The sequence below is a fragment of the Corylus avellana genome, chromosome 2 (assembly GCF_965113065.1).
Source record: "Corylus avellana chromosome 2, dhCorAvel1.hap1.2, whole genome shotgun sequence".
NCBI classification, from domain to species: Eukaryota; Viridiplantae; Streptophyta; class Magnoliopsida; order Fagales; family Betulaceae; genus Corylus; species Corylus avellana.
This window is the reverse complement of record NC_142491.1, coordinates 44,630,031-44,645,803: the sequence shown is the minus strand read 5'-3', so window position 1 is coordinate 44,645,803 and position 15,773 is coordinate 44,630,031. Positions and strand designations below refer to the sequence as shown.

The window sequence follows — 15,773 nt, the reverse complement described above, 5'->3', positions numbered from 1 at the left end:
CCCACCGACAGAATGGGTATGAGAATTTTCTCTGTTCTTTTCATTTTTTGATTTTGATTCCAACTGGGAGAAGATTTATGTTTTTCCATTTACTGTTTGGCTATTGTTTGCTCCGTTGGGCTTTTGGATTTGTGGTAGTTTTACATGTGCAGCTGCTTTGTTTGATGATTTGCTTGTTTATTTTTTGCTTTTGGGTTTCTCGTTTTTTTTTCTACAGATGGTGGTTTGGGTTTGTTAGTTTTTTTTCTACAGCTTTTCCTGTTCTGAGAAATTCTGGGCAGTTTTTCCTGTTTTTGGAATCCAAACCAAATGGGGTTCTGGGTGTTACAGGTTGTGGCAGTTTTCTTTTGAATGTTGATTGTTTTGTGAGATTTATCTGTGTAGAGTGGGTTGTTGTTTGGACGACAAAGAATACTTGAAAACACAAATGGGATGCTTGATTTTAATTAGTTTTCTGTTTGTGTATTCTAATTAATTGTATCTGTAATGTTATTGGGCATACATTTTTCAAAAAATTACCAATCTTGATATTTTTTTCTTGGTATAATCTGTCAGGACCTATTGTAACTTGTGAAGTAGGATCAATGATGAAGCTCTTTCATTTTGGCTCTCCAATTGGTTGAATAAATGCTTGTGTGAAAAGAAAGCTTGAAGTAATGGATAAAGTTGGAGTATGTCCGATTAAAAAGCTGGTTTTGCAGTAGTCTACTGTACTTGGGAGGTTGCAGTCGTTGAGGGATTGAAGACCTTGAAGTTTTGAGGGATTGAAGACCATATTCATATTTTGATCATTGTTGTTGTAAAGATGGTTAAAAAGTCTGTCATATACAATGAAACTACTAATATTTGTCTATTTGTTTATAGTGTCATCCAAAAAAAACACTTGCTGGAAATCAGAATTTTTTGCTATTGAATACATCATACATGGATTTTGTAACTCGAAGGTCTGTATACATCATTAACATATTTATTAAATGACATTAATAAATCTTTCTTCTTCTATATTCTAGCCATGAATGTTTTATAGCATTGGATATGACATCCTCAACAAACCAAAAAAAAAAAAAAAACCAGTTGGGTACATTTGCTTTTCTTGAAGCATAACTACAAACAAGAAAGAGAAGCAAATCTACAAAACAGGAATACAAACTGAAACTGTAAAGTTTCAAGGATCAAAATAAAAATACAAAACAGGAATACAAATTGAAATTGTTGAGTTTCAAGGATCAAAATAAGAATACAAAACAAGAATACAAACTGAAACTGTAGAGTTTCAAGGATCAAAATAGGAATACAAACTATAGAGTAATAGGAATACAAACTATAGAGTTTCAAGGTATTCCTAACAGTAGAGTATCAAGGATCAAAATAGGAATACACGGATCAAAATAGGAATACAAATTGCTACTTGCTCTTGTCATTTCTTCACCTTCGTTAATTTTAACTTTCTAACAACTTTTTCTACAATGGATTGCTTTCGTGTTGACGAGGGCTTTCCTTTACTTTTTGCAACTAAAGGACTCCGCAACTTGTTACATTTCTGATACCTCCCATCAGTTGCTTCATTACAAATCGAATATGCACCCGGAATGTGAAGAGAAGGTGCACTACTCAAACTGCTTTCACTTCTTAACCCATTACAAAGCAATTCCTCCTTTAACTTACGTATACAAGCCTTCATTGTCACATAGGTTTCATTGTAATCTGACGCGAGAAATGCTACTTCAGAAAAATCATTGCATAAATCATCATATTTTTGTGCTTTAGGATTGCCACTCAAATCGTCATAACTACTTTTAACAAAAGTATATTTTCGTTTCAAGTCCTTCCTCCATCGGTCAAGAATATATTTGGATGGCAACTCTTTCACATCTTTCACCAAGGTAAGAACAATAAGGGCATGCCTGCACATGATTCCTCTGAATTCAAACAATCTACAAGTGCATTGTACCTCACATTCAGTGTCATTAAAGTAAACACAATATTTTACTTCTTTTATGAAGTCACCACTAACTCTTACACGATCAATAACTTCATATGTAGAAATCGCACCTTCGCATTTTAGTAAGGATGGCAAACACATCATGAATCCCCTAAACTCTTCTTGAACTTCTTTGAACTTTTCATTTGTGTAAATAGCTTGAAGTTGACGCTCAATAGAATGAAGAGTTATAAGTGGAAACATTTTATTGTACGAACCAAAATCAGCTAGACGCTCGTTCTCCACCATTCTCATCAAAGCATTGTCATAATCCCCAACAAATTTCTTCAACGGAGTCTTTGGCCCCACATAACCATCAAAAAAGGCATTCATACTCTCACTTCGTTGTGTAGTGGACATTCCGGCCCAAAATATACCTTTCACATATGCCGGTACCCATTGATGCCGCTCTCCATATAATTGACATAGCCATGCATTCTCTTGAAGATTATATTTCTCAACTACTTGTTGCCATCTTGTTTCAAATTCATCACAAGTCAAAGAGTCATATACGCAATTTAATAGAGCACCCTTAAAGTTTTCATATTGAGAATAAGATCCAAGCTTATGCGGAACTTTGCTCATTATATGCCATAAACAAAATCTATGATTAGCTCTTGGAAATACTCTCCGAATTGCAGCTTGCATAGCTCTATCTTGATCAGTTATAATTGCATTTGGAGCTCGGTCTGACATGCATTTCAACCATGTTTCGAACAACCACACAAAAGTATCGGTATTCTCATTTGATAGTAACCCACACCCAAAAAGTATGGATTGACCATGGTGATTCACTCCAACAAAAGGTGCAAACGGCATCTTGTATTTATTAGTCAAGTATGTAGTGTCAAATGTTATGACGTCTCCAAAAGATTCATATGCTGCCCTACTTCGTGCATCTGCCCAAAACACATTTTTCAAACGGCTTTCTTCATCAATGTCTATGACATAGAAGAAACGGTCATTTTTTTGTTGCATTCTCATTAAATAGTTACGCAATGCTTCTGCATCTCCTTCTCCAAGTAACTCATTCCTTACTTTGTTAATGTAATTTCTACAATCTTTCTCTCCAAATGGAAGATTATCATACCCACCCGTTTCAATAGCAAGAGCTTTGTAATTTTTACTCGGACGGACTCCAGCATCATCTAGTTGTTCAAGCTTTCTTTTCACACGAGAATTTAACTTCTTATGGCATCTAAAATATTTTGTCTTGCTTGGGCTAACTACATGAGTGTGTTCAAGCACGACACTAGACAATGTAAATCTTCCATCTAGACTTACTTTTGCATTGATCTTTGCCTTGCACCCCATTCTCTCCATTGGTTTTGGCCTAACTATATTAGATGCTTTGCTTTTTGACTTGCCCTCACGAAGACATGCAATGGTGAAATATCTTACATTTCCATCATCTCCAAGTCTACGAGATCTTTTTGTCACACCAAAACCTACTTGCTTGGCATATTGCTTATAATATGAAAAAACCTCTTCTTCAGAATCAAACATCATACCAATTGTTGGTTCTTCAACCATTTGATTTTCAAGTGTAGTTATATCTAAACAAAGTTAAAAGAAAACAATTAACATAAATTTAACAAATCATACTATACAAGCAAATTGTTTTTTTAACTAACCAATTTGAGGGCCAAGAGGAGGGTCAAGAGCTTCATTGTTGCTCACATTCATCATTGAACTCGGTATCAATGTCAAATTACAGGAGATCTTAACTTGATGGAGAGAAATTAACTCTTTAACTTTTGTGCTAAAAGAACCTCTCTATCAAAGAAACAAAAGTCAAACAATGCTCATTAGTTCTAAGCACCAAGGTTAACCCTTTAACATGTTTCAATCCTGTCAATCCACAATCAACATTAAAAAAAAAAAAAAATCCAAAAAAAAACTTTTATACACCAAAACGATTGCCCTATACAAGAAAGCTAAATAACTGTGTTCTTCCATTCAAAAATCCAAGATTAACAAAAAAAAAAAAAAAAAAAAAAAATCCATTCATTATACGATTAAAAAAAAAACCAACAAAAGAGAGATATAATATTATCAATAAAACAAAATCAACTAAGTGAAATACAAAAAAATGTCTAAATTTTTGTAGGAGAGTCCTAGTAAGAAAGCAATCAAACAACCATATGTGTCGTCAACAACAATTAAAAAATCTCTAAAAAAATATATAGCTCAAAAAAAAAAAAAAAAAACACAGTTACCTTTACAGATGATGGATTGTAGGTGAAGGTGTCCGGTAGTGGAGAGGCTGGTGAGTCACAAGAATGTTACAGAGGGCAGGAGGCGCTCTTTGGTGGGAGGGAAAAATTTTGGGGCGAAATGAAAAGGAATGAATTTGAGAAGGAAAAATTTTTTTATTGAATTTTTGTCATCTTGTGCACCAATAGTCTTTGTTGCCCATCACTCTGACACACCATTTCTCCAATGCCAAACCAAAACGCAATCTCTGTGGGCCATCTATTTTTTTTTTACTTGTTTGAATTTAACAGACGTGGCTTCAACCACGTTGGCTCCACATCATTCTGGAAATTAGTTTCGGGAAAAATGTCCGGATCTCTAGCATTTCCCATTTCCATTTCAAGGTACACCAACTTATCTCCGACTCTCGCTTAAGCTCCAATGGTCTCGTCGGAAGGCGGGAGCCCGGACCCGAACCCGATCTGGAAGCTGCTCGGGTTCGGGGTCTGGGTGCAAGGGTTCAGGTGCTTCCCGTGGATGGCCGTGAACTTCTTTCTGAAGGACGGGCTCAATGTGGACCCCTCCACGCTGCAGCTCCTCCAGAACTCGGCGAACCTTCCAATGGTCGCCAAGCCACTCTACGGCATCGTTTCGGACGCCGTATACGTCGGCGGACAGCACCGCATTCCCTACATCGCCATCGGAGGTAATGAAAAAACGAAATGCAAATGAAATCAAAGTTCTCCGAATTGTTGATTTGGAAATCCGATCTGTTTTGTGTTCTTAGTCGTCTGATATGACTCTGAAGATTTTGTTCGAAAACCGAAATGGAGTGGCAGTTTTGAAGATAATGGAAATAGTGGTGGTAATCTGGATTCAGAAAATGAATATTGCTACTTATGAATTTTAATTTTCATGTTTCCTTCTTTAATTTCCAAAAAAAAAAAGAAAAAGTAAATTCGATATTCGGAATAACTAATGTTTGTATTTTCTGGTCTGAGCAAAAGCGAAAGTAGCGGAGATTCAAAGTTCTGAAAGCCTTTTCCTTTCTTTATGGAAAGCAAAATTCTTTTCCTCCTTTGTGCTTAAGTCATAAACCTCCGACATTTATCTAGTACACTAGTCTTAGTTAAAGGGACAAAGTTATCCCGGTTGGAGGAATTTCCTCGGATCAGTTGACATGTGTTCAAAGTGCATGTGATTTAATTCTCACTTTTTAGCGCAGATAATGTATTAAGTGCAGATAATGTGATTCCTGCGTGCATTTTCATATATATTTTACATGTCAATTTAGTATACTAGATTTAAACAAATTCCGGAAAACCCTTTTTCTACTTGAACACTCTTTAATTGTTCTTTATCTGCCTTATTTTAAGAATTTCAGATGCAAGGTAGGTCATAGGAGGGCATGAAATGGTGAAAAATCTAAGGTTTTAGAAGCATGTCTCTCCGGAATCATTTGCTAAGCAAAAGAAATGGATGCCTAATGGCTAATACGTTCTATATGACATGAACCTTATAAATCTGCTTAAATGTTATTTAAGACTTGGTTTGTTTTGACGTAACCTGTTTTAGAAGCTTACAAAAAAAAAAAAAACATGTTTTAGAAGGGTTGATCTAACCGACCTTGTTGTTGAGGTTGAGCGATCTTATATTGTTATCTACTTACTATTGGAAATATTTAGTTATGAATGTGGATTTTTATGCTTATATTAGTAAAGAAAGGGAAATATGGAAACTTGATGCAAAAATTGATGAAAGCTTGTGACTCAAGAAATACGTAGTTTGCTTTGATGCTAAGATACCTGATTGGTCAACAAGCCAAAAGGGGCTTCCTTCTTACTTCTAGGACACCAATTTTTGAACAATAGATTGGACACTTTTTGGCGGTGACACTGGCATCATTCAACTGATTGTGATCATAATTTCTTCTATTATTAAGAGGGATTCTTACAATCTCAATATTGAGCGGCCTCATTTGTCAATATAACAAAGAAAAAAGAAATACTTGATTTCTTGTGCAGAAGTAATGGGGCCATAGTGTATTTCAATAGACTACAAAGACATGCTTCATTTTAACTTATTGAAGATATCATCTCCTCTAATTTATATTGTGTTTTTTCATAATATCTTTTCTAAATTCCACTTTGATTTTTGCTATGTATAATTTTTTTAAAAAAGTTTTAAATTATTATTTGGATGTTACTGCCAAAGCCCCCACGCCAGCTTGCTCTCTCATCCCTCCCACCTAAGCGTGCTTGCTTTTTGCAGCTGAGCAGAATGAGAAGCTGCTTAGCAGCCCTATCATGGAGTCAGCTTGATCTTTTGATCACCCATTTTCCAAAAACCATTTCTGGTCATAAAAACAGAGACACATGAATTGCACAAGAAGTTCTTTTGGTTAAAACACCGTGTGATTCCAGCAATCCAAAAGATTTCTTGCTTGAAACAATTAATATACTGTTTCCATGTTGCTTTTCATGTTTGCTTCCCAGGTTGATTTGTGTTGCATAAGACAATGATACAAGTAGTTAACCCACTGTGTGGATTGGTCCTTGCTCCTATTTCATAACTGTCAATCATTTTTTATACTTATATTTTAATTTAGAACAGCGCTGAACAGTTTATGGAAAATTAGATGGGAAAAAACCTATCCTATTTGTTTATGAAAATGGTAATCCAGAAAGGGCATAAGCTTATCTGCTTCGTGAAATGTAATTCTCTAATGATGCATCTGGCTTCTAGTTGCCGTTTGCAGCTGGTAGATCTCTCTTATCACCCATCTGCAGTTTTTTATTAAACCAAATCTTTGATTTGGACCTAAACTCTAGAATGCACAGGCTTGGGAGTTTATTTTGGACACCCATGTCTAATGCACTCTTCATTTCCTTCATTATAACAGTGATCAATTAAACCTCATTGTTTTAAGTAGCTCAAAAACACCATAATTGCTTAAAGTTCAACCGTATCTGAACTTATATTCTGTAATAATTTGCTGATGCTTGTAGAAGAAAGGTCTGACTGAAACCATGATCACTTGTACTTCTGAACTAGAGAGTTCTAGCCAAATGTACTTTTTTTTTTTTGGTTCTACTTTTATTGTATCTAATCTTGTTTTTGCTATGCAATATAATTTATTTTGTTTTTCTAATTAATTACACAAATTTGTTGGTGCAGCTTTATTACAAGCAGTTTCTTGGCTAGCTATAGCAATCATCTCCCCGTCAAGCATCTCTATCTTCACCATCACCCTATATCTCCTACTTGGTAACCTTGGTGCTTCAATAGCTGAGGTTGCTAATGATGCAATTGTCGCAGAGGTAGGAAAACAACTGACTTCCTCTTCTAAAAGTTCTCAGCCATCTTCCTCAGGAGAGCTCCAATCATATGTTTGGATGGCTTCCTCTGCTGGTGGAGTCCTTGGAAACCTCATAGGCGGTATTGCCATTGATCGATGCTCCCCGCAAACTATGTTCCTGTTTTCCGGCCTTCTCCTTGCTCTCCAGTTTTTCATAACCTTTACTGTCCGCGAAAGCTCTCTTAACCTTCCCAAGAGTGCAGCCGATGCAGGGATTAGAAAACAACTTTCAGAGCTCTCAGTTGCATTAAGAAAACCTGAGATTGCTTACTCATTAACATGGTTTGCAGCATCCTATGCCATGATTCCAGCACTAACAGGCACCATGTTCTTTTACCAGACACAGCATTTGAAGATTGAATCATCAGTACTGGGTCTCTCTAAGGTCTTTGGTCAGGCAGCGATGCTTCTCTGGAGCATCATTTACCAACGTTACTTGAAGTCAGTCCCACCCAGGAAACTCATTTCAGCCATTCAGGCATTGATGGCGGTATTTATGATATCGGATGTGTTGTTTGTGAAGGGGTTTTATCAGAAGATGGGTGTGCCGGATTCTGCGTATGTTGTGATCTTCTCAGGCTTGTTGGAGGTTCTCTTCTTTTTTAAGATTCTGCCATTTACAGTTCTGATAGCGCAGTTCTGCCCTCATGGATGTGAAGGATCTCTAATGGCATTTGTCATGTCTGCCATAGCCCTTGCATTCATAGTGAGTGGATACCTTGGCGTTGCACTTGCATCCTATGTTGGGGTTACAGGAAATGATTTTTCAGGGCTCCCGCGGGGTCTCCTAATACAGGCAGCGTGCACGATTTTGCCAATTTATTGGTCATCGTGTATACCTCACTATGTGAAATCCAAAACCAGGAGGAAAAAGGAGTGACTCGTGATAATAGTATTATGGAAGGGCGGAGATGCATTTGTCACAATATTTGTTTATTTATTTTTCATTTCTTTTCGCATACATGGTCATCCTCAATATATAGGTGTTTCAATTCACAAATAATCGTGTTTAGATTTCTCAAAGTTGAGTCTTTTAGCTTTAGGTGTATTAATACAATAGTGGAGGATTTGAATGCTACTTTCTACAGAGGGGCTATTGTTTTGGATTGTGTATCAAAGATCTACTTATGTAATTTCCTTTCCTTTTTGGTTGGGAATGTATTCCTTACTATGTCTCGAACGAATCACCGATATATGTTTATGAATAATGCTAGAAATTACATTTTTATTCTATTATTCTTATTTTGCTATGTTGCTACTTGCTGATACGACACGTATCAGTTTACGCATATGTGTGGAAGAAAGAAGTTGCACTTTAGGTCCGTTTGAATTAGGCATTTGGTAAAGTCGCAGATTCAAAACAAGGACCAATAAATATCCAACCTGCTAACCATTGGTATGCTATCATAACCAATTAACCTTCCTGCGACAAAAATTTCTTTGTAGTGTTTGACTTAGACGTGCCTTTGTTGAATACCTTTATCAAACATGAAAGCATACACCTTGAAACACTAGGATGATCAACAAAACACAACATAAGCTTGACTGTTTAACGACCAAAATCATCTCACTCCTGACACTCCAGTAAACATTTACCAATATCTTTGAGACATCCATGCATATGCTGTTTGCTCGTCAATCACACAACTTGCAAAAGCAAGTAAAACCCATGATCAATCAAACAACTTTTAAGAGACAAATGCCTTCATTAAGATCAGCAAACTATGTAGCAAATTAGAGCAACATTCGAAAACCATCTTAAAAAAACGTTAAGTCGGTGCAGCCAGAGGCTGAACACTCGAGCCAAAAAGCACAACTTTTCCAGTCAATACACAACATTCTAATAACACCAGAAGGAGCAATACTAAATTTCTACACGCGGCCATCCCACAAACACTGGATCCCAACTTTCCCGGCTTTCAGAAGGCCCTCAATTTCTCCAGGAGGGTTCAGACCCAGAGCACGAGCTCGCTCCCACCGAGCCAGCCTGGTCATCCCCAGGCACGGCCCGTACGCCATGTTCATGTCGAATACCCGCAACACCTCCTCATTCTCGTCATAGTCATCTACCACCCAGAACCACACATTTGATAAGATTCTCAAATCCACGCTTTTCAAAAATATTGAAATCGATTTATTTTTGAAACCCAAATCAAACAAAACCCTAACTGTAAATTAATAGACAGAGAGAGACAGAGAGGGAGAAAGAGAGAGACCTTTGAGGTCATGGGAGCCGTGGGAGAGGAGGGCGGTGGGTTGGGTGACATCGGAGCCGAAAATGGCGGCGTCTTTGGGCGATTTCTTGAGAGAAGAAGGCGGCTTGGAGGCCTTCTTGGTGTCGGAAGAGGACTTCGTGACGCCGCTGTTCTTCCTCTGCCGGTAGAATCCCTTGATATTCCCTGACGTCGTTGCCATCTATCTCTTCTCAGTTCTCCCTCTAGAACTTTCGAATTTTGAAATTAGTCTCCCTTCCAATGACTCTTTCTGTGATTCTTTTGAATTGAATTGCTTACCCCAAAAAAGAATCACAGGATTTTGAATTTAATTGTTGGCTTTCTTCCGCTTTTGCCCTTGTTACATCATCTTGAAAAAAAAAAACAAAAAAACGAGAAATCTCAACCGTAGATTTAAAATTACAGGAGATCTTGTATTTTTCTTCAGGTTGTAGTTGTAAGCCGGATCCTTGAGTGTCGTTTAAAGAAAAGGGCCTGCCATGTTGAGGCCCATCAAGCCAGCCCAGCTATTACGAACGTCTTTGAAAGTTTTCACCTCGTAGGAAGCCCAACACTACACCTCTCCTGTCTCCTCTGGTAGTTGTACTTGTAGTGGGACTTGGGAGTACTGAAATAAAACCCAAACGGTGATCTTCCTTTTTGTAAAAACGGCGACGTATTCTTTTTGTTGACAAAAATGCTTCAGACTTGACCTTCCTCTCTTGTTTTTTTTTTTTTTGCCTCCAAACAGCTTGAAACATGTTAATTATTAAAAACACTTATTACATAGGGTCCCTATCATCCCTCTATTATATAAGTGTTTTTAAAATACACTAATTATATAAGTGTTTTTAAAAAACACTAAGCATTTTTTAAACTTTTTAATACAATAAAGTGAATTCAAATAAGTGTTTTTAAAAAATACTAATTATATAAGTGTTTTTAAAAAACACGCAAAGCATTTTTCTTTTAAATACAATAAAGGATTTAAATTTACGTAATTTTAAAATCGAAAGTTTTTTTAAAAAATTGTAGAAATTTATCCACAGTACCTTTTGACTCATTCTCAACGAGACTTGCTGCATTTTTTATTTTTTATTTTTATAAAGAAATGAAGGAATTTATCCACCGTACTTTTTGACCCACTTTCGACGGGACGAGACTTTCTGCATTTTTCTTTTTTTTTCTTTTTTTTTTTTTTGGCATTTTTACTTGTTAGAAAATTCCGTGTGTATTTCTGAGCCTCTGACAGCTCCCATGTCACGTGGATGTTACGTGAGAAGCATTGAAACAAATGCTGCCCAAATTGGACTGGAAATTTTTGTTTGCTGGAAATTTTTTTCGCGTGGAAAGAGTGGATTGGAATGTGGCTGTTGCTCAAATAGTCAGATTGACCTTTGCCAAAGTCTAGAGGCTGGCTTTACTGCCAGAAATGAATACAGGTAGTAATTGTAGGATTCCCTTTGAGCTTTTTAGGGCTCCTATAACAATAGCCAATAGGTCCTTAATTTGATTGGTTTTTGGGCCTATACCATCTGACATCTATAGTATTTTTTTTTTAAAAAAAAAAAAAAAACCTTAAAGAAGCTTTTTCTAAAAGAATAAACTAAAAAAATAAGAGGGCCCAAGGCTAGCGACATTGCAAGAGTTAAACAAATCTTAGGAACCAAACCATAAACACAAGATAAAGTTGGTAGGCACGCATGAGGCCATGACCCATGACCCACCCACCTCGCCCACTGAAACTTTTGTATCCTAATGAAAGTTGGCATCCCAGCTGACAAAAAAAAAACCTTAAATAAATTAATACAATAATCTTAATGACCAACAAAAGACAAACACAAGCTAGTTTAACAATTTAACACGAATGCTAATTTGACTGGGACTCGACAATAAATAATTCTACAATTATAACAATCATATATATCAACAAACTTAACTTTCTCGTAATTTTTATAATTATCACACTAAAAATGATGTCCCACGTTCAATAAATCAACCACACCTGATAGTCCCTACCACACACAAATAAGATGTGCATGGGGACGAATCTTGTATGAATCAAACAGACCAGTATTGGCAGTATTGCATTCTTTTGTTGACTTTGAGTGTCGTATCAAACAAACAAACAGATCAGCAGGACTGGACTGTTAAACAGTATTGTATGGATGATGTTTCAAAGTTAAAGATCTGCCGGGCAACTTGAGTTGCTATTTGGACTTTTTGTCCTTAATTTTCTATGGAAAATGTCTCCCCTTTTTTTTTCTTTTTTTTTTTTTAAAAAAAAAAGTGAATGTATCCTATGATTTGCCGTGCAAGTTAGGTTGCTATTTGGGCAAACATGGAAATTTCCTACACAAATCGGTTGTTAGACTTTCTTATGATTCAGTACTCTCTAAAAAAGTAGTGTGTTATTTATGATATGAGGAATATATATTTTTTATAATAGCATTTTTTTTTAATAAGATTAATAAAAAAGTAAATGTCACTTTTTAAATGCCAGTTTCTAAGAAATTTCTATATTTAAAAACAAAGTGGTTTGTACTCTTTGATGGAATTAACGTGAGTTTTTAGATAAATTACTGTAAAATAATTAGGGATTGGCAAAGTGCCACTTTTCCATATTTTCACCTATTTATAGGCGCAAGTTTAGTTTAGGATTAGGCTCTTTGGAAGGAAGATAAAATCATTAAAAAAAAAAAGAAAAGGAAAAATATAAGTATACTCATTGATTAATATATAAGGTAATTACAATTTAATTACGTTTTACATGGCATTAATAGGATCAATACAACGTAAATAGTTTTATCACCCTCTTATCCCTATAATGTGGAAAGGTGACTACACCTCATAAATGAGTTATTTGCTCAAGCGAAAGGGGTGGCCGTGCAAACCACCCGCACCCCTCAGCCAGGAAAGGCTGTGGGTGGCCACCCATTTGATTGACATGTCGTTCAAAACCTCAAAATGAGAATTGAGGAAAACTTTTCCTATCTTTTTAACTATTTTCCTAGAGCCCATGTGATTAAAAATTTATCGTTGGAATTCAAAAGTATTTTTAAATGATTTCCGTGTATATATATATATATATATTAGCAATACAAGCATGGGCAACTAGGGACGGTGATATATTAGCAGCAAGGGGCGTTGACTCACTATTGTCCTCAATTTTCATATAGGGTTTAGTTTGAACAGTCAAGAGAGTTGGTGAAGTAGAAGATTGGACTGCCCTTTAGACTTGGTACAAGACGGCTATTCAATATGTTATACTGGAATTACTCACTATTGTCCTCAATTTTCATATACGGTTTAGTTTGAACAGTCAAGAGAGTTGGTGAAGTAGAAGATTGGACTGCCCTTTAGACTTGGTACAAGACGGCTATTCAATATGTTACACTGGAATTAGTCACTATTGTCCTCAATTTTTGTTGGGAAAATTGATAATTAATTGGTTACCAATTTTTCATCAGCCTTTTATGCGAAAGACAAGTTTGAAAATAAAACGCACGAGAACACACACCAATCACACACATACACAAAGAGTTTACGTGGTTCGGCAATATGCCTATGTCCACGGGGCGTGATCCAGTCTCCTTCTTTACTATTGAGAAATATTGAGTACAATAGTACAAGCCTGAACCGCTCAAGTTTAATATCTCAAACCCAAGCCCTTAACCCCTTGTACACCTCACTCAACTGTCCCTCTCAAATACCCAGTAAAGAAAAGTCACAAAGTGTTCTCACCAATTTAGATTTTCCGGATCCCCACTTAACCAAAGGACTGCATGTCCTTTTATAGTGGCTAATCACGAAAAATAGGAGAACAATTTTAATCCAATTACTACTGGGAAAACGAAACCATCATGAATACAAAGTCTTTTCCATGATGAAGATAAGCATTACAACCAGAGACGGAGCCAACCTTGCAAATGGGCAGGGGCCCATGTCTAAAAAATTTAGCTGGTAAGGGCCAATTAGCAAAAAATTTAACTATAATTTTTTTTTTACCTTAAATTTTTTTTTTCTTGTCATTTAGGGGGGGGGCCCCTGCCCCTGCCAGTCCCCCCCTTCCTCTGTCCCTGATTGCAACCCACATGTTTATTCACACACGTTTTCTCCAAAAAATCAAATTCCAAGTTGTTCTTAGACTCTTTTTAAAACTAACCTTATCCTCTTATAGATAAATATGACTTAAGCCCACCAACTTGAATATTGATATTTTCGAGTAATTATCTTCACACTTGTTGACAATTTGAGCCATTTTCAACAATTTTCATATACGGTTTAGTTTGAACAGTCAAGAGAGTTGGTGAAGTAGAAGATTGGCCTGCCCTTTAGACTTTTAGTAGAGACGGCTATTCAATATGTTACACCAGAATTATATATATACACACACATATTTTATTCAAACTGGTGGGCCAGCTTTAGGTAATCGTGACCTGCCGATTGCACGGGGTGGACCGCTAACCTATAGAGCTATTTTAATTTACTCTCTTAGTTTCTAAATCCGATTTTTAATTCTTTTAAACTTTTAGGGGTAATTATCTTTTGCCTCTATGAATTACAGCGCCTTGGCATTTTCTCCTATGAACTACCAACTATGATATTTGACCCCATCAAACTACCATTTTATAACAAAAAGCCTCATTCCGTCAGTCAAATTGGTTAAAATTGACGATCAATGGTCATGTGCAAGTCATGTGCCATTTTAAATATTTTTCTTCCACTTTTGCCCTCACTTCAAACAAATAAAGGGGGCGAAAGTGGAAGAAAATAACATATATACCCTCATAAACATATTAACTTTATTTGTTTGAAGCGAGGGCAAAAGTGGAAGAAAAAAAATTTTAAATGGCACATAACTCGCACATGACCGTTGACCGTCAATTTTAACTCTTTTGACTAACGGAAATGAGATTTTTTGTCATAAGATGGTAGTTGGATGGGTTAGATGTCATAGTTGATAGTTCATTGGGGCAAAAGGTAATTACCTCAAACTTTTATTTCATCCTTCCAAAGCCGTCTAAAACTAGTTACATGACATTAACGGGTTAGTGCCCAAACCAACTTCGCCACCTCATTGAAAAAAACATTAAATTATAAAAAGATAAATAGATATATCTTCTAATAACGCGCATTCGTACGTCCATAAAGAGGTAACTTGCGCGGCCGCCCATAATTAAGAGATAGCTTGCACAGCCGCCCATCCGGAGAAGGATCCTCTCCATTTTAAATGAAATTGAGAGGATCCATTTAGTTGTTTTAAGAGGGTATTTTTGTTCAAAAAAAAAAGTAAAATAACAAAATTGTCCACTTAAAAATAATTAACTTGTTCTTCTCCATTTAATTTGAACTGGAGAGAATCTAACTCTCGCCCACCCCAAGCTTTTGGGAAGGAGCCAGCAATGTCCAATTAAATTAGTATTGAATGCATTAAATTAAAAAATTAAAAATTAAAAAAAATTGCATGCAAGAAGGCCTACTCACCCTTAACTTGTTTAGACCAATTATATTCAAACCTTAGGTCCCGTTTGACTTGCGAAATAGACCCTTATAATAGACTAGTTAATCCTAGATATAGCTATTCCTTTATTTGGTAATATACTATTCATGAGAATAGTTTTTTCCTGTGGGACTACTAATCCCTATGAGATAGAATACATTTTTCAAAAATACTCATATATATATAATTTTAAACTTAAAACAAAATAAAAAATAAAGTGGGTAGGTTGACTAGCCACAGAAGAGGTCGGAGGTGGTCGCACCACCCCCAGACTGCTCGGGGATGGTGCGACCACCCCTGTCGCATTTTGGGGTGGCTACAGCCAATCGAAATTTGCTTCATGGCCACCCACGTAGCCCCTTTGTGGTGGTCACGACCACCTCGCAAGTCGTCGAGGGTGCCCGCAGCCACCCCTAGCCGCTTTTGTTGGTGGCTGACCACCCATCAGAGTGGCCGGCCACCCATTTTATTTCAAGTTTTGTTGTGAGTGTACTTATGAGTGTTGTGTCCCATATGGAGAAA

At 36.5% G+C, this 15,773-nt stretch overlaps 3 protein-coding genes across 3 annotated transcripts; 1 reads left to right on the top strand and 2 right to left on the bottom strand.

Moving 5' to 3' along the window:
* Positions 1–1,417: 1,417 nt before the first annotated feature.
* LOC132173529 (protein FAR1-RELATED SEQUENCE 5-like) lies at positions 1,418–4,289 on the bottom strand. Its single transcript, XM_059585043.2, has 3 exons — positions 4,201–4,289; positions 3,616–3,757; positions 1,418–3,537 (listed from the first exon to the last, which is right to left on the bottom strand). The coding sequence occupies exons 2-3, from the start codon at positions 3,668–3,670 to the stop codon at positions 1,418–1,420; spliced, it is 2,175 nt and encodes a 724-aa protein (XP_059441026.2). The 5' UTR covers positions 3,671–3,757; positions 4,201–4,289.
* A 284-nt stretch (positions 4,290–4,573) lies between these two features.
* On the top strand, positions 4,574–8,766 carry LOC132178547 (Major facilitator superfamily protein). The gene is made up of 2 exons (XM_059590992.2): positions 4,574–4,883; positions 7,355–8,766. Exons 1-2 carry the CDS (start codon positions 4,619–4,621, stop codon positions 8,413–8,415), a joined length of 1,326 nt encoding a protein of 441 aa, XP_059446975.1. The 5' UTR covers positions 4,574–4,618; the 3' UTR covers positions 8,416–8,766.
* A 444-nt stretch (positions 8,767–9,210) lies between these two features.
* Positions 9,211–10,061, bottom strand: POLD4 (polymerase delta 4). The gene is made up of 2 exons (XM_059577955.2): positions 9,752–10,061; positions 9,211–9,601 (listed from the first exon to the last, which is right to left on the bottom strand). Exons 1-2 carry the CDS (start codon positions 9,948–9,950, stop codon positions 9,408–9,410), a joined length of 393 nt encoding a protein of 130 aa, XP_059433938.1. The 5' UTR covers positions 9,951–10,061; the 3' UTR covers positions 9,211–9,407.
* Positions 10,062–15,773: the final 5,712 nt, after the last annotated feature.

Coding starts and splice junctions, on each gene's coding strand:
- LOC132173529 (XM_059585043.2), bottom strand. CDS start 3,670: ATGATGAATGTGAGCAACAATGAAGCTCTTGACCCTCCTCTTGGCCCT. Junction 3,538..3,615: donor TCCTCTTGGCCCTCAAATTG/GTTAGTTAAAAA, acceptor AACTTTGTTTAG/ATATAACTACACTTGAAAAT.
- POLD4 (XM_059577955.2), bottom strand. CDS start 9,950: ATGGCAACGACGTCAGGGAATATCAAGGGATTCTACCGGCAGAGGAAG. Junction 9,602..9,751: donor CGGCTCCCATGACCTCAAAG/GTCTCTCTCTTT, acceptor TCTGGGTGGTAG/ATGACTATGACGAGAATGAG.
- LOC132178547 (XM_059590992.2), top strand. CDS start 4,619: ATGGTCTCGTCGGAAGGCGGGAGCCCGGACCCGAACCCGATCTGGAAG. Junction 4,884..7,354: donor TCCCTACATCGCCATCGGAG/GTAATGAAAAAA, acceptor TTGTTGGTGCAG/CTTTATTACAAGCAGTTTCT.